General features: G+C 31.9%; 1 protein-coding gene and 2 long non-coding RNA genes across 3 annotated transcripts; 2 read left to right on the top strand and 1 right to left on the bottom strand.

The window, feature by feature from the left end:
* The first annotated feature begins 5 nt into the window (after nt 1-5).
* Nucleotides 6-5,322, top strand: LOC123271686 (prion-like-(Q/N-rich) domain-bearing protein 25). The gene is made up of 4 exons (XM_044738071.1): nt 6-75; nt 151-420; nt 4,686-4,952; nt 5,069-5,322. Exons 1-4 carry the CDS (start codon nt 6-8, stop codon nt 5,320-5,322), a joined length of 861 nt encoding a protein of 286 aa, XP_044594006.1.
* Nucleotides 5,323-5,518: 196 nt separating this feature from the next.
* LOC123271786 lies at nt 5,519-6,164 on the top strand. The gene is made up of 3 exons (XR_006510955.1): nt 5,519-5,801; nt 5,969-6,058; nt 6,124-6,164. It is a non-coding gene; the product is annotated as an uncharacterized LOC123271786 (long non-coding RNA).
* A 5,628-nt stretch (nt 6,165-11,792) lies between these two features.
* LOC123271787 lies at nt 11,793-12,178 on the bottom strand. The gene is made up of 3 exons (XR_006510956.1): nt 12,152-12,178; nt 11,895-11,984; nt 11,793-11,829 (listed from the first exon to the last, which is right to left on the bottom strand). It is a non-coding gene; the product is annotated as an uncharacterized LOC123271787 (long non-coding RNA).
* Nucleotides 12,179-16,697: the final 4,519 nt, after the last annotated feature.

Here is a 16,697-nt window from a genome sequence, read left to right as displayed (position 1 = left end):
CTGTAATGATACAGACATGCACATGCAATTATGAATACTTTGCCGACAATGGTGTCTGTGTGAAATACGCTCAAAGTAATAACCCCTACACCAATCGATGAATTGTCCGATCGGAACAATTGATAAAATAAACTCTATTTCGTGTTTTAGAAGTCAACGACTCTTGTGAATTATCATTCCTCGTTTGTAAAGGCGTTAAGAATTCTTATTGCTACGAAAATAAATGTCAATGCCGTTGGGGATACACAAAAGTCGACGACAATAAGTGTTACCCGACCTTAAACGGTGCCTGTAAATTTAACAGTATTTCTCCAGAAGAAAAATGTTACGGAGACAATGTAAAATGTTCGGTAGACAATCAGTGCATATGTGAAGACGGATATGTTCAGCACATGCGTGAATGCTTGAAAAAAGCTGTAGGTAATGTATTTGCACCTAAAATTACCCTCTCTAAAATTAATTTTGATAAATAAGTAAATTACCTCCACACGGAGAAAAATTAATTATACTACTTACTATACAAAAATATTAACTCTTACTATCTGAAATGGTAATAAAATTAATTAGTAATAAAATAATAGGTTGTATCATTGACAATTGTAATAGTTACTATTAATAATGGTAACGATTACTGTCCAAAATGGTAATTGTAATTATTAAAAATTATAACTGTTATAATTGAAGATGGTAATTGTAACCATCTCAGATTTTGAAAATTCTCAAAGAAAACATAATATAAATTAACTTAATTAAGGTAGTACCCTCGCGACTTCCGTCGTCAAAAGTTTGTGCTAGAGTGTATGGTACATATACTTTAGAGTCATTATTGACAAGCCTAAAACTTTTTGCTGTTTATGTACTTATTTTAGCCAATCACAAACGAGAAACTGATCGTTTGAAAAGTCTGGCAACACTGCGTGAGCGTTAAGATATTTTATAGTGGTTATACTGTAGTGTTTTGGACTAACTGTAGATTAACCTCTGTTTTGACACATGCGTTTATTTATTTATTTACATACATTTATTCGGAAATATAATTACAATGTCTGAAAAATTGACTTATAAAGGACGATTCATAAAAAAAAGTCCTTGAAAAACGACAGAAATCACTAGCAAATATGCAAATAACAAATAGAAAAAAAATAATTGACAATATTGTTTTGTTTTTTCAGAAAAATCAGTAATTGAATTTTTTATGTTGATGTATTTACGGATTTTAAATTTTAGTATTTTTTATTATTTCATCTGACTATTATTTTTATAACTTATGAAAGATTAATATATATTATTATATTCAACTTATTAACTTTTGAATTTTTATAAATATAGAAAAATACTTATTTTCATGAAATAATCATTGTTACTTTTTTTTAAATAAATAAAATTAATAACTATAATGTTACACTTAAAGTAAATTAAACTTTTCAAATTTTTTGAGCGCATGCGCGTCTCATATTTTTTTCGCGGCTCACAAAACTTGCGTTGTTGCCACAGTTTTATTAACGTATCCCCTCCTCGGCTAAAGTCTGGTAAATTTTTCATTACTTATTAATAAATCTCTCTGAAACTGTGTGGTAATTATCAATGAAATTATTTTTAAAAATTGTTTAGTTGTTAGTTAATGTTACTCTAGTTTTTAAAAGAATCCTAAGAAAAGTTTCTGAGATATAAAAATGTTTGTAGGTAAACTTTTCGATATCCCGTATACCGCAATGTAAAAGAGCGTTCAAAACTCAAACTTTGAAATTAAATATCTCTGAAACTAGATGGTCAAAACTTTTCAAATTGCGCCAATCGACGCAGAATTATATGAATATTAATCTGCCAAAACTTTTAAAAAATCCTAAGAAAACGACTCTGACGAGGGTACTACCTTAAATCCTTTATTTATATCCATATTTTTTTAAGAATTTTCCGTTAGAAACTCGTTTTAGACGAATAAAAATTTAAATATAAATTTAATCCTATTTTTTGTGGACTACACTGCGCTACAGCTGCTTGTAGTTTATTCAGAAATGCATATCCACGGTAACGCAGATTCTTTATTTTTTAAATAGTTTTTACTAGCTTAGATAGTTGCTATTATTATTACCCTCACGGTTTTGGAAATGCTGTAAAGATTCGGTATTTATACGATATAAATGCTGTATTTTACCGTAATACTTCAGATATTTTAGCCAGTTTTTTTTGTCGAATTATTACGAAAAAATTACGAAATAAATTCAGAATATTTACGGCAATACAATAGAAAAATTACGGTATATTAACAGCATTTAAACCGTCAATGTACCGCATATTCACTGTATATCTGCAGGACTATTGCAGCAAAAAACCGGAAAAGAAGATCCCTAATTTCTATTACCGGCAAAATACCAAAAATATCCTGCTTTACTACTATTTTTCAATAGCGTAAAATTTTTTTTATAATATTATAAATTATCATGAATAATTTTTAAGAGGTTGATAAATTAATTTCTCTGTTACTATTATTATCATTTTTTTTAGTCCAGACCGGGATTCGAACCCGGATCATCTAGTTACGCGCCTAAGGCGCGACCAGTTGAGCTATCAGAGACACTATCCGTATCTATTCACTCAGTCACCTAATAAGACTCACCGAGTAATAAACACACCCGTCCATCTTACGGTAGAAAGCATTATATCTTTAATTATATCAGTATAAACGGGGCAAAATTGCAGTATATCTTTGGTATTTTTACCGTAGAAATACCATTTTATTATTGTAAAATTATAGTAATATTATAGTTAATACATAGATTTTTTACGGTAAAAGTTCTAGAGTTTTACGGTAATTTTATCGTTTTATTTCTGAACTTTGCAGCAAAAGTACGGTAGAAATGCTGTATAACTATAGTAAAAAAACTGGCCAAAATGACCACATAAATACCGTGTTATTTCAGAATTATAACGGTAAATTTATGGTAAACGCTTTAATACCGAAAATTTACGGTATTTCAATAACCGCGAGGGTACTGATGGTAACTGCAACCATCAGGTTATATTAGGAATTGCAATTTTGATAATAGTAGTAACTAATTACAGTAATAGAAGTTATTATTACTGATTACCATGATAATACCAGTACCCAGATAGCAAAATGACGTATTAAATTATTCCGAATGAGCTCAGATTTCTGATTTGGACGTCAGAGTCTACGTCTAAAAGACGTCTTTAAGACCTTCTGAAGAGGTCGAATGCGCCGCTTATTGTAGACTTTAAGAACTCATCAAAACGAGCTCTTAAAGAGCTCTTTTTTCTGAACTCGCACAAATGAATGATTTTTTATCTCTATACGCTATTATAATGATAACAATAATAAGAACACAACAAAAATAATATTAATAATAATAATAATAAAAGTAAATTATGAAAAATAATTCAGAGCTTCATGAAGCACCGATGCTGATTTCGAATGTTTATTATTTTAGTTAGACCTAATATTGTCGGTTTAAAGAGAGAAAGTGAAAATCGCAATTGCCGTAACTAAGATTCGAACCCGAGTCGCGCGCGTGCTAGATCGATACCTAACCCCCTACGCTGTTCAAACGATATGTCGTTACACATCTCATTATTCTTATAAGCTAAGTTTATATAGTGATGAAATGTTGCGATCATTGTCTATATTATTTATTCTATTTGATACTGTATATCGATAGAGAAAAAGTAACTTTTACGAATATTTATATACTAAAAAATATTCAAAAGTCTACCTGTAATATTTTTTTAAATAGTCTATATAAATTTTGTTTACTTTTCACAATATAAAATCTAATAGATAAATTAATTAATATTAAAAATTCAACAATAATAAATAAGTATATAGTTATAAAATATCGTTAAATTCGAATAAAATGTTTAAAATTGATACATGCAAAGTACTCCTTAAATGTAGAAAGTTCACATAATTTTTTCAGATTAGAATCCAATTTTATTATTTTATCTAAATTAGTTTGATTACGAACCAGATTTTAACATTATTGCCTATTACTTCATAATATAATTTAAAATTTTTGAAAAATTTAATTAACCTGGATTAAGAGAAATGAGTTAACCTATGCCAAGTGTATATCTAAATATTAATCTATTCAAATTGTTTTAAATCATTCAATTCAAATTATTTTTAATCATTTTCAATTAAATTTCTCAATCAGGAAAGTAATAAATGAAAAATGAATAAGATTTTGACAGCTTTATATTAAAAAGAAATTTGTGTTTTTGTTTATAATGTCTATAAGCTCATTATACGCAACTCAAAAAGAAGTCCAAAAAAGGGACTCAGTTAGATGTCAGAAAATTGACTCCAAACTTATGAGTTCATTAAGAGCTCTTAGTTCTGACCTCGTAAAAAAGAGCTCCTTAAGACGTCACATTAGGACTTCTATAAGAAGTTTTTTAAAAGACTTCATACTGAAATCTTTCTGACTTGGATGCTGACTGGGTAGTTGCCATCAGGATGATAAATACTACAATTCAGATGGTTCACTTAATTATTTAAATAATATTCACTACTATCAAATTCAATTAATAGATATTACAATAACTATGTAATAAACTCTGCTATAAAATTTTCTCCGTGTAAAATTACCCTTACTAAAAAATAATTTTGATAAATAAGTAAATTACCTCCAGATAAATGAATTTATTAACTTTTTTTTTTTTTTTAGGAGTCGATAAAGGAGCCTGTGTATTAGACATTCAATGTGCGCACCTACCAAATTCTTATTGTAATTTGACATGTCAGTGCATTCCGACTTATTCGCCTCAACTGATTTCTGGTAGTAGGACCCAATATGAATGTGTGAAGGCCTTTAATGCTCCATGCGGAGAAAAAATTGGTTGCGGATCTAAAAGTATGGTGTGCCAAAATAGTAGATGCAAATGCGCTGACTGGTACTACGAACACGGTGATATTTGCAATCTTCAAACTTACAGTAAGATAAATACTTATTAAATTATATAGCTTTATAGCTCGGAAAAAATTTAACTGATACATTATATTTTGGATAATTTTTTTCTGTACACTGATTATTATTATATTTTATTCCAGTCTTGAATGAATCCTGTTATTATCATAATGCTTGTGCGTATCCAAATTGGATTTGTTACAATAACCGTTGTCAGTGCGACTGGAATTATTTTGAGGAAGGTGGAAAATGTGTTAAGGGTTTACATGCCCCTTGTATTTTGGATGATGAATGTAAAAAAAAAAATTCGGTTTGTATTAATGAAAAATGTGCATGCAAGGAAAATTTCGTAGAGTACATCGGCGAATGTGAGAGTAGAACTTCGATCGGAAAATAAATACATCGTTAGAAGTCTTTTATTTATTTCTGTAGAAATAATTATTATTTTTTTTATAAATGTTTGATTAAATAAACACATTGTCAATTTCAAAAGTTTTATTGTCTATAATTCTTTTGAATCTTATCAAGCCAATAAAGTCGTACTAAAAAAATGTTTTTCACCGAATTTTTGAAGAGTTCGTCGAACGCCGCTTGCACCTTTGTTCTATTTTCAAGCTCAAGATATTTTGTCCGCTGTTCTATTAGAAAACTAACGTGTTATTGAAGAGACTCTACCATTAAAAAGTAATTAGTCACTGCTAGTATCTAAAGAAGGCGTTGATTGATTTAAATTATAGTTATTGAAGCCAATTTATTTTAGTGCTTCGGGGTCGTTTGTTCAACAACGACTTATTTTTTCTAAGCTTCTCTTACAAAATTTCCAACATGAAGTTATTGATCATCCTGCTGATGAATATCTACCTTGCAAAGTCTTCGGTGAGTATTTTCCGGCAACAATCTTCCTACGGAGGCGCTCAAAATTAACTTTTATATTAAAGTTTTACCAAAAACAACCTCGGGGTCTCGAAGCTGAGAACCTTGGCTCGAAGATCCCACCGCCGAAGACATAAAAAATTAACTATTTTTCTGTTAAATCCCCACAGGAGGACCAAGTTCTTATCCATGGTCCCAACACTCCGGTCTACAAGTGCAAACTTGTAAACGGACATGTTAAAGTTGAAACAGTGAGACAAGTAAGTTAAAATCTACAACAATTAATCATTAATTGTTACTTTATTAACCAAATTAATTATTACAGAAATTCGACAATAAGGCAGCCAAGTACTCCTACGATGGTAAGTCTCCCAATCAAAATCCCTCCCATTGAATTAAAGCAAATCCGGATTTTGATAACTTGCAGAAGCGATCCATCTAAAATTGCTGGTGGTGGTGGACTACAAGAACTACAGCAAGGACGGCGAGCAAAAATCTCTGGACAATGTAGTAGAAACAATCGAAAGTATCAACATCGATTACGAATTTGTAAATTCTACCCCATAAGTTGAGGCGTTGCTGGCTGGAGTCGTCTTGATAACGGTTAGTGTGTCTTCAAACTCGAAAATTCAACCGGGTTCTTAATTAATGCCTCTTATTCCAGGAACGGGATGTCTACTTGCCACCATCGACTTTCGGGGTGAATATCAGCCCGAGCGTGTGCCTTCCTTCTAATTACGGAGGTCGATGCTTTACCCATTGGCTCTGTTGGACGCGGTCACCCTGGGATTATGCTTCATCTGAATCGGAACTCAAGAGGTTCAGCGACTGGTTGAAGATTACCGCGGAGCAATTCGAAGACTTGGACTACGATGCGTTTATATATTCATTTCCGTGAGCTTCTTAATCGCTAAATTATCTATAAAGATCAAATTAATCTATCTGTTATTTCCAATTGTTCAGTGGCTACCTAGCTGGAGGAAACTCCGAGGCAAGAAGAACAGTGTGGGCTTTGTCCAATGGAACAATTTGTCAGTCAAAGCTTGGAGCGATTGTTACTAATATGTTTGGGTATTATTCCTATGGATTTTCACTTGAGCTTGGTTATTTGTGAGTATCATTACTTTATCTTCACCCTTAAGTGATCTTTATAATTATATTTTAATAAATTTGCAGGCTTGGACTAACTCATAGTGAAAACAAAGTGGACGCTCATTGGTACACTTATGAAGAAATTTATTTAAATTGGGACAAGATATCAGACTGGAGGAATCAAACTGCTGAAATTGTTAAAGATAATTACCAACGTGGTAAATACTCCTGTCTTAAGGAGCCTATAAGAAAGAACGATGACTACGAATACGAATCATTGTTAATGCATTGATAGAAAAAAATAGGTTGTTTTTTTTTAGGATCTTGGAAATAAATTAAGGTCTATAATTAAATTAACGACAGTTTTTATTATTCTTCTGTCCTCATTTGTTAGAAATATTTTTGCTTCGACCTATAATTTATTTAATTAAAATTTCTAAAATTAAATACCCATAATTTTCGTAAAAAGCTATTTTAGGCTTCATTGTTCAGTTAAAATTATTCAAATAATAATTTTTATGTCTTCATCGGCATTCTTGGAATCTTCAGACCTTAAGCTTTAAGATCTACTATAAGTTTTTCTGATTCCGACTTTTTTCGACAAAGTTTTCAGCGCCCCCAACTCAAAAAACCCTTTTTTTACAATTATTCCATATTTTTTATCTTTAAAAATTCAAAACGTTTTTTCTAATTAAAATTAACGAATAAAAAAAATTAGAAACACGGTAGACCCTGAAGGCCATCCGTGCAACTTCCCGCTAATTCCATACCTAGGTAAATAAAGGGGGCGTCCATTAATTACGTGAGGTGTTCTAGGGGGGGAGTGGATCAAGCTAAATCTTACCAAATCTCACTTAGGGAGAACGGGGGGGGGGGGGATTTTAACAAATATCACGTAATTTTTTCTCTAGCAGAAAGTGTAAAATTGCGAGAAATTGTATTTCTATAATAAAATATGGCCAAATTTGACACAATAGTGTTTGTCGTATGCGTCTGAACCCTGCAGAGCAGCAAAGTAGCGCTCGATTGTTTAATTTGATTATTGATCGATAGGATTCACTAATTTTTTAGGTAGATTTATTTAGAAATCTATCGGTGGTAGCCGGTCTCATGTAATTTTAATAAAATTTTGTCATAATATGTTTAATTATCTTCAATTTAAGCTATTGTTCGTCGACTTTTAATACTTTTTTCAATTTATTTCGTAGTTAAGAAAATTCAAAAAAAATCAAGAATAAATTAAATTTTAGCTTTTATCATCAAATGACTTTTATCTGTAAAAAATCTGATTTTTTAGGTAGATGTCTTTAAATATCTATTTGCTGTAGTCAGTCTCATATCGTTATTTGCAAAAATATAATAAAAAATAAATTTTAGGACATTACGGACTTTTAATAACGTGTTTTTTTCAATATTCAAACAAGAAATCTACCTATCCATGTCGGGTGTAGCCGAATGGCGCTTTTTTTTCTCAATAATCCAACACGTTTACAGCCAAAACATAAATTTTGAAGAATCTCGCGTGAGATTAGGGGAGGGGGGAGGGAGTTGGGGAAAATCTTACGAAATCTCATCAAGGGGGGAGGGGGGGTCAAAAAATTTTCAAAAATGCCTCACGTAATTTATGGACGCCCCCAAACGGCACTAATGACGTTTTTGAGCTCTTCGAGCTCAAAAATACAATTTATGTGTTATTTTGAGCTCTTCGAGCTCAAAAATCTGATAGAAGTATCAAAGAACAATATTTTTTGAATTTTCAAACCGCACTAACTTTTAAATGAAACAACGGATTTTCACGCGGTTGGCAGTATTTGACGCAATTTTTTTAGTTTCATGAAGAATCTTCAAGTTTGAATTGATAAAACTAGGAAATTTGGAGTAATTTGGCACACGTGTGAGCCAACTATAGAGAGCGAACGAGTGAGTGTGCATGTGCGTCGGTAAACGGCGGGTCGACATACGCCAACTCACCAATAATAAGAATAATACAAGTGTCGCATTCCATGACAAATACAAAAAAAAAAATAACAAATAACAAAAAAAACTACAAATCAAAATGCAGCGTAAAATGAACTCTTGTGTTAGATATATTTTTAAAGTATCTAGGCTGGAGCATGTCACGCCATATTATGCAAGATTAGGGTGGTTAAAACTTGATATCAGGAGAGATTATTTTATAGCTTGTCTTTTTTATAAAGAAATTGTGCTAAATTATCAGCAATTATTTAGGTATAAACTAGAGTTTTTGCCAGTTGCATTGCGGAGAGGAGATGTAAGAAATGATATTCTTAGATTACCTAGATCAAATTGTTGTATGTATGAGCGTTCATTTCTTATTCACGGCATACGTGTCTGGAATTCTTTGCCAGCAAATATTACTACGATAACCAATTTTGAAGAATTTCGCAATGCGTGCTTTAATTACTATACTGAGATTAGAAATTAACAAAATAATAAAACTGATAATATTGTATTGATTATTGCAGCATTTAGCTCTATACATAATTAACTCTGAATTTAATTAATTATCTATCATTGGCTATTAACTATTAACTATTGTCTGAAAAATATATAATATGTTTGCTATTATATTTTTCCCCACTTTAAGCACTGTATTTAATGTACACTAAATGTTAAAATTATGTAAAATTGATGGTCTTGAGGGAGTCTTGACTCCAAGATCAAATAAAACTTATTTATCTATCTATCTATCTATCTAAGTGAATATAATAAGATAAATGGACTTGGGTAAATTGTGTATTCTCAACATTCCCTCCATTTTCCCAGGTCCAGCTTCCAATGCGCTACTTCTTTCGATCATCGGAGTTTTCGGTAACATAGTGAAATAGATAATTATAATTAACTCTAAGTAAATTCTAGTAAGCTTCTAATTATTTTAATCTAATAACACCGGTACACAAAAAAAAAAAAAAATTAGAAAAACGGTAGACCCTGAAGGCCCTCGCGGTTTTTGAAATACGGTAAATTTTCGGTATTAATGCGTTTACCATAAATTAACCGTTATAATTCTGAAATAATACGGTATTTCTGTGGTTATTTTGGCCAGTTCTTTTACTATAGTTATATCGCATTTCTACCGTACTTTTGCTGCAAAGTTCAGAAATAATACGATAAAATTACCGTAAAACTCTAGAACTTTTACCGTAAAAAATCTATGTATTAACTATATTACTATAATTTTACAATAATAAAATTGTATTTTTACGGTAAAAATACCAAAGATATACTGCAATTTTACCGCGTTTATACTGATATAATTAAAGATATAATGCTTTTTACCGTAAGATGGAGGGTTGTGTTTATTACTCGGTGAGTCTTATTAGGTGACTGAGTAAATAGATGCGGATAGTGTCTCTGATAGCTCAACTGGTAGAGCCTTCGGCGCGTAACTAGATGATCCGGGTTCAAATCCCGGTCTGGACTAAAAAAAATGATAATAATAGTGACAGAGAAATTAATTATCAACCTCTTAAAAATTATTCATGATAATTTATAATATTATAAAAAAAAATTTTAAGCTGTTGGAAAATAGTAGTAAAGCAGGATATTTTTGGTATTTTGCCGGTAATAGAAAGGAGGGATCTTATTTTCCGGTTTTTTGCTGCAATAGTGCCGCAGATATACAGTAAATATGCAGTACATTTACGGTTTAAATGCTGTTAATATACCGTAATTTTTCTATTGTATTGCCGTAAATATTTTGAATTTATTTCGTAGTTTTTTCGTAAGAATTCGACAAAAAAACTGGCTAAAATAACTGAAGTATTACGGTAAAAATACAGCATGTATATCATATAAATACCGAATCTTTACGGCATTTCCAAAACCGTGAGGGTCGACCATAAATTTTTACATTGCTCAATCAGTTGAACCTATTTCTTTTAGTATTAAAAAAAAAGTATTTTAGCAAGAAACTAATGATTTTTAATGAATGATTCATTTACTCACAAATAGATTTATGAATATAAATAAAAATATACAAATATAAATATATATATTTATTTACTAATAAATCATTTATTTTTAATTAATTTTGAACTTCTTGCTTAAAAAATGAAGTTTTAAAAAACTGGGAAGTTATTTTTTATTATTAAAATTCAGAAATTGTTCAATTATGAAATAAATAGAAAAGTTCGTAACAATAATCAAGTTAACTCAATTATACTGAGAAAAATTGATTGTTGAACATTGAAATCATTAAACTAAGAACGTTACACTCAGATCAGTTAGCAGCGCCCGTGACACCGCTCGAGGCTTCCACGCAGACGGACCAGGTTCAAATCCCTCCACAACCGAATTTTTTTAGAATTAATTTCTATCAACCAGTAGTTCATCACCTCAGAATAATAATAATTCAAAAATAAACAACGAAAAAAAAATTTTTTTATTATTTTACCTAAAATTTGATTTTTTGCCTATGCTTGGCCGATGCTCGACCAATGCTTGGTTACTATGTTCGGCCGACGCTCAGTCGCCTATATCGGCTGGGTGTTACCATCCGATGCTCGCCCAGTCTTGGCCCAACGATATTTCACGATACTCGGCCGATACTTAAAGATCGGTTACCAATCTTGGCCCAGTATCGGGCCGATCTTCATTTTTTGTATGGGATAACCGTCTTTACATGTGCACTTGTTGTCTTCTGAGCATGTTTTATCGGTTCCGTAACTACTTTCTTCTGTGACAGTACTGTTAATTACACAGGCATCGTTTAAGGTCGGGTAACACTTGTCGCCGACTTTTGTGTATCCCCAACGGCACTGACATTTATTATCAGAGCAAAAAGAATTTTTAACGCCTTTACACTCGAGGAATGATGAAGCACAAAAGTCGCCGACTTCTAAAACACGAAATAGAGTTTATTTTGATCGGGAGAGTTACCATCGTAGGAGTACTTGGCTGCCTTATTGTCGAATTTCTGTAATAATTAATTTGGTTAATAAAGTAACAATTAATGATTAATTGTTGTAGATTTTAACTTACTTGTCTCACTGTTTCAACTTTAACATGTCCGTTTACAAGTTTGCACTTGTAGACCGGAGTGTTGGGACCATGGATAAGAACTTGGTCCTCCTGTGGGGATTTAACAGAAAAATAGTTAATTTTTTATGTCTTCGGCGGTGGAATCTTCGAGCCAAGGTTCTCAGCTTCGAGACCCCGAGGGTGTTTTTGGTAAAACTTTAATATAAAAGTTAATTTTGAGCGCCTCCGTAGGAAGATTGTTGCCGGAAAATACTCACCGAAGACTTTGCAAGGTAGATATTCATTAGCAGGATGATCAATAACTTCATGTTGGAAATTTTGTAAGAGAAGCTTAGAAAAAATAAGTCGTTGTTGAACAAACGACCCCGAAGCACTAAAATAAATTGGCTTCAATAACTATAATTGCAATCAATCAACGCCTTCTTTAGATACTAGCAGTGACTAATTACTTTTTAATGGTAGAGTCTCTTCAATAACACGTTAGTTTTCTAATAGAACAGCGGACAAAATATCTTGAGCTTGAAAATAGAACAAAGGTGCAAGCGGCGTTCGACGAACTCTTCAAAAATTCGGTGAAAAACATTTTTTTAGTACGACTTTATTGGCTTGATAAGATTCAAAAGAATTATAGACAATAAAACTTTTAAATTGACAATGTGTTTATTTAATCAAACATTTATAAAAAATATAATAATTATTTCTACAGAAATAAATAAAAGACTTCTAACGATGTATTTATTTTCCGATAGAAGTTCTACTCTGACATTCGCCGTTGTACTCTACGAAATTTTCCTTGCATGCACATTTTTTATTAATACAAACCGAATTATTTTTTTTACATTCATCATCCAAAATACAAGGGGCATGTAAACCCTTAACACATTTTCCACCTTCCTCAAAATAATTCCAGTCGCACCGACATTGTTTATTGTAACACATCGAATTTGGAACCGCACAATCATTGTAATGATAACAGGTTGCATTTAGTTCTATAATAAAATAAAATAATAATCAGGGAACGAAATTAAATGATCTTTTAGTTAATTTTTCCTAAGCTATAAAACTAATCTAGTAAATATTCATCTTACGAGTTACTTTAATTCGGCAAGAATCATTTACTTCGTAGTGCTCGGAATTGCATTGGCATCTACGATTTGTGCAATCCATGAAATAATAGCCGCAATCAGTTTTAACTTCGCACGGAGCATCTAAGCCCTTCACACATTTGTTTAGGGTAGAATCATAAAACCGTCCATCTAGATAAGTCGGTCTGCACTTACATGTTGTATTACAATATGAGTGTGGGAGGTGCGCACATTGAATGTCTGAAGAACATGTTTTGCCAAAGTCTAAAAAAAATAAGGTAAAAGCCCTAATTATTGACACTATAAGAGACAAAGTTATGATTTAATTTTTTTTAAGCATTTAAATATCAATATCGTTGAATTTTGTTTGTGATAATGTCTCAAGTAATGTTTTAACTAATCAATTTATTTTTTTTAAATAATAGTGATATTTACTAATTAATTTTAAATAATTAAATAGAGCGGATACACTAATTATTAGGTTAAAAAACTGATTGATCTAATTATTGACATACCTTAGACCCAATTATTGACACCTATACTACTTATGCGTCGAATTATCAGCTTATTCTTATTTATCGAAACTTATTATTAAGTAATCAATATTATTAAAGTTTATTAATAATAATTTCCATAAATTATTAATTTCTATTAAAAATATAAAAATTAATTCCAAAATAATTTATTGAACCAAGAGTTCTAACTCTTACAGTTAATTTTTTAGGTTAAAGTAAAAAAAAGGCGTTATAGCGCTACTGGCTGTCAATATGAGATTCAATTTAAAAATTATCAACTAGTTATTGACACCCATTATATAAATATTATAAAGGAAACAATTAATTTCGATTATTCAATTTTATAAATTTTTCATGTATTCTTAATTATCGCTAATTCCATACCTAGGTACATAAAACTGCACTAATGACGTTTTTGAGCTCTTCGAGCTCAAAAGTCTGATAAAAGTATCCTAGAACAATATTTTTTAAATTTTCAAACCGGACTAACTTTTAAATGAATCAACCGATTTTCACGCAGTTGGCAGTATTTGACGCAATTTTTTTAGTTTCATGAAGAATCTTCAAGTTTGAATTGATAAAACTAGAAAATTCGGAGTAATTCCAAAAAAAACACTTTTTTTGGTTTTCTTTCGTTCATGATATTTCTTGAACGAATTGACCAATTTTGACCGGCTTGACGGCGATCGACGTAATTTTTTCATGCTAATAGCTGATTAGTTTTTGAAATCGATCAGTGCAGCCGTTTAAAAGTTATTCCAAAAAATGTCGGAGTTATGTTAAAAAAACACTTGTTTCTAAATATTTTATCGAGGATATCTCTCGAACCAATCAACCGATTTCCACGTTTTTGGCGGCGATCGACGCGGTTTTTTAAGCTCTGAAATTATTCTACATCATCAAAAACGATCCGAGAAGAAATGACGAAGTTATGTCAAAAAAATTAGGAAAACGGTTGACCCTGAAGGCCATCCCTGCAACTTCCCGCTAATTCCATACTTAGGCGCTTAAAATTGCACTCATGACGTTTTTGAGCTCTTCGAGCTCAAAAATACAATTTATGAGTTATTTTGAGCTCTCCGAGCTCAAAGAGATTGCTTTCTTATGCTTTAAAGCTCTTCGAGCTCAAAAGTCTGATAGAGATTTGATGACACTATTTTTTGAATTTTTAAACCGCAATAACTTTTGAATGAATAAACCGATTTTTACGCGGTTAGAAGCATTCGACGCAGTTTTTTAAGCCTCACAAAGAATCTTAAATTTTGAATTGATCGCGCTAGGAATTTTAGAGTTATTCCGAAAAAACACTTTTCGGTTTTCTTTCGTTCACGATATCTCTCGAACGAATCAACCGATTTTGACCGGACTGGTGGCGATCGACGTGGTTTTTTGAGGTTAAGAGCTGATTAGTTTTTGGAATTGAACCTTTAAGCCGTTTAAAAGTTATTCCAAAAAAACCACATTTGAAAAAAATTTTTTTTTCAGTTTTTTTAAGATTTCTCAAAATCTATTGATCTGAATCGGTCCAAATAGTTTTCAAAATCTAGGTTTAGTCAAGCTCTTTCGAATGGCATCAACCGCGATAAAATCGGTCAAGCCGTTCAAAAGTTATAAGCGGTTCACATACTTTCACACACACACACACACACACATACATACATACATACAGACACCGTGACAACCTCGCGGGGATAGTCAGGGAAGCTTCCTGTGACCTTCAAACGTCGAGATCTGATGAAAACTCGATTTTTGCAAAACGGGGTGAAAACAATAACTTCCCGATTTTTGAAAATCTTCGATTTTCTTAGCGGGAAGTTAAAAACACTTTTTTCGGTTTTCTTTCGTTCACGATATCTCTCGAACGAAGAATATATGGTGAGGCTTTCACCTACCTCCGAAGAGGCCGTTTCCTGGGCTCAAAAGAGCTATACACGCACGTATATTTGTCCTACCCTCACATAGGAAATACACAGCCAAGTTTGCCGGCAAGGAAAAACCCTGTCCTCAAGCATTTACGCTATCATAGGACAGATGTGAATTGAGTTGATTTTAATGTCAATCTGTCCTCGTACTTAGTTAACTGTATCAACCCATTCAACGACTGCGTTAGCCTGATCGGTAATATAATGACAACCCGACCAGTTACCAGCGGGGCCCATGCGGGGAGGTGCAGCCGTAAGACCTGTGTGAGCTGTAACACCTATCCCCCCTTACAAGAGTCTCGTTCGTTCGTTCTTCTGTCTATCCTAGTCCCCGAATCTTTGAGCTTACCTGCGTTGCCAAATTATTTTGACAACGTCACGAGGCCTTGTTCAGAAATATCTCTCGAACGAATCAACCGATTTTTACCGGATTAGCGACGATCGGCGTGGTTTTACAAGCTTAAGGGCGGATTAGTTTTTGAAGTTGATCGATAGAGCCGTTTAAAAGATATTCCAAAAAAAACCACTTTCAAAAATGATTTTTTTCTTATTTTTTTTGAGATTTTTCAAAATTTCTCAAAATCTATCGGTCTGAATCGGTTCAAATTTTCAGGAAATCTAAGTTTGAGGGAACTCTTTAGAACGCCGTTTGGTACGTTCCGATCGGTTCAGTCGTTCAAAAGTTATAAGCGAGTCACATAGTCACACACACACGTACATACAGACATAGTGACAACCTCGCGGAGATAATCAGGGAAGCTTCCTGTGACCTTCAAACGTTGAGATCTAATGAAAACTCGATTTTTGCAAAACGGGGTGAAAACAATAACTTCCCGATTTTTCAAAATCTTTGATTTTCTTAGCGGGAAGTTAAAAAAGATCATTTAATTAGATGAAGAAATTAATTTAAACTCGGCATTTAAAAAAATTGCTTCTCTAACAAGAGTTGTTAAGAAAATAGACGCTCGTAAGCTGGTTTGATGAACTGGTGCTTTATTTTTTTTTTTTTTTTAATAATTAATATTTAATATTTTGAACTGAGTAATTTTTTTCAATTTTTTAATTAATTAGAATTTAATAAAAATTTATGTGATAGTTATTCTTATGAAAGATAATTGAATGTATTTAAAAATAATTCAGGGTGTCAATATTTAGACCCCTGTCAATAATTAGGACTTTTACCTTATTTAGGTAATTTACTTATTTATCAAAATTATTTTTTAGAGGATAATTTTAGGTGCAAATACATTACCTACTTTTTTTACGCATTCACGCATGTGC

This window comes from Cotesia glomerata, linkage group LG9 (assembly GCF_020080835.1).
Source record: "Cotesia glomerata isolate CgM1 linkage group LG9, MPM_Cglom_v2.3, whole genome shotgun sequence".
NCBI classification, from domain to species: Eukaryota; Metazoa; Arthropoda; class Insecta; order Hymenoptera; family Braconidae; genus Cotesia; species Cotesia glomerata.
This window is presented reverse-complemented; position numbering and strand designations above follow the sequence as displayed.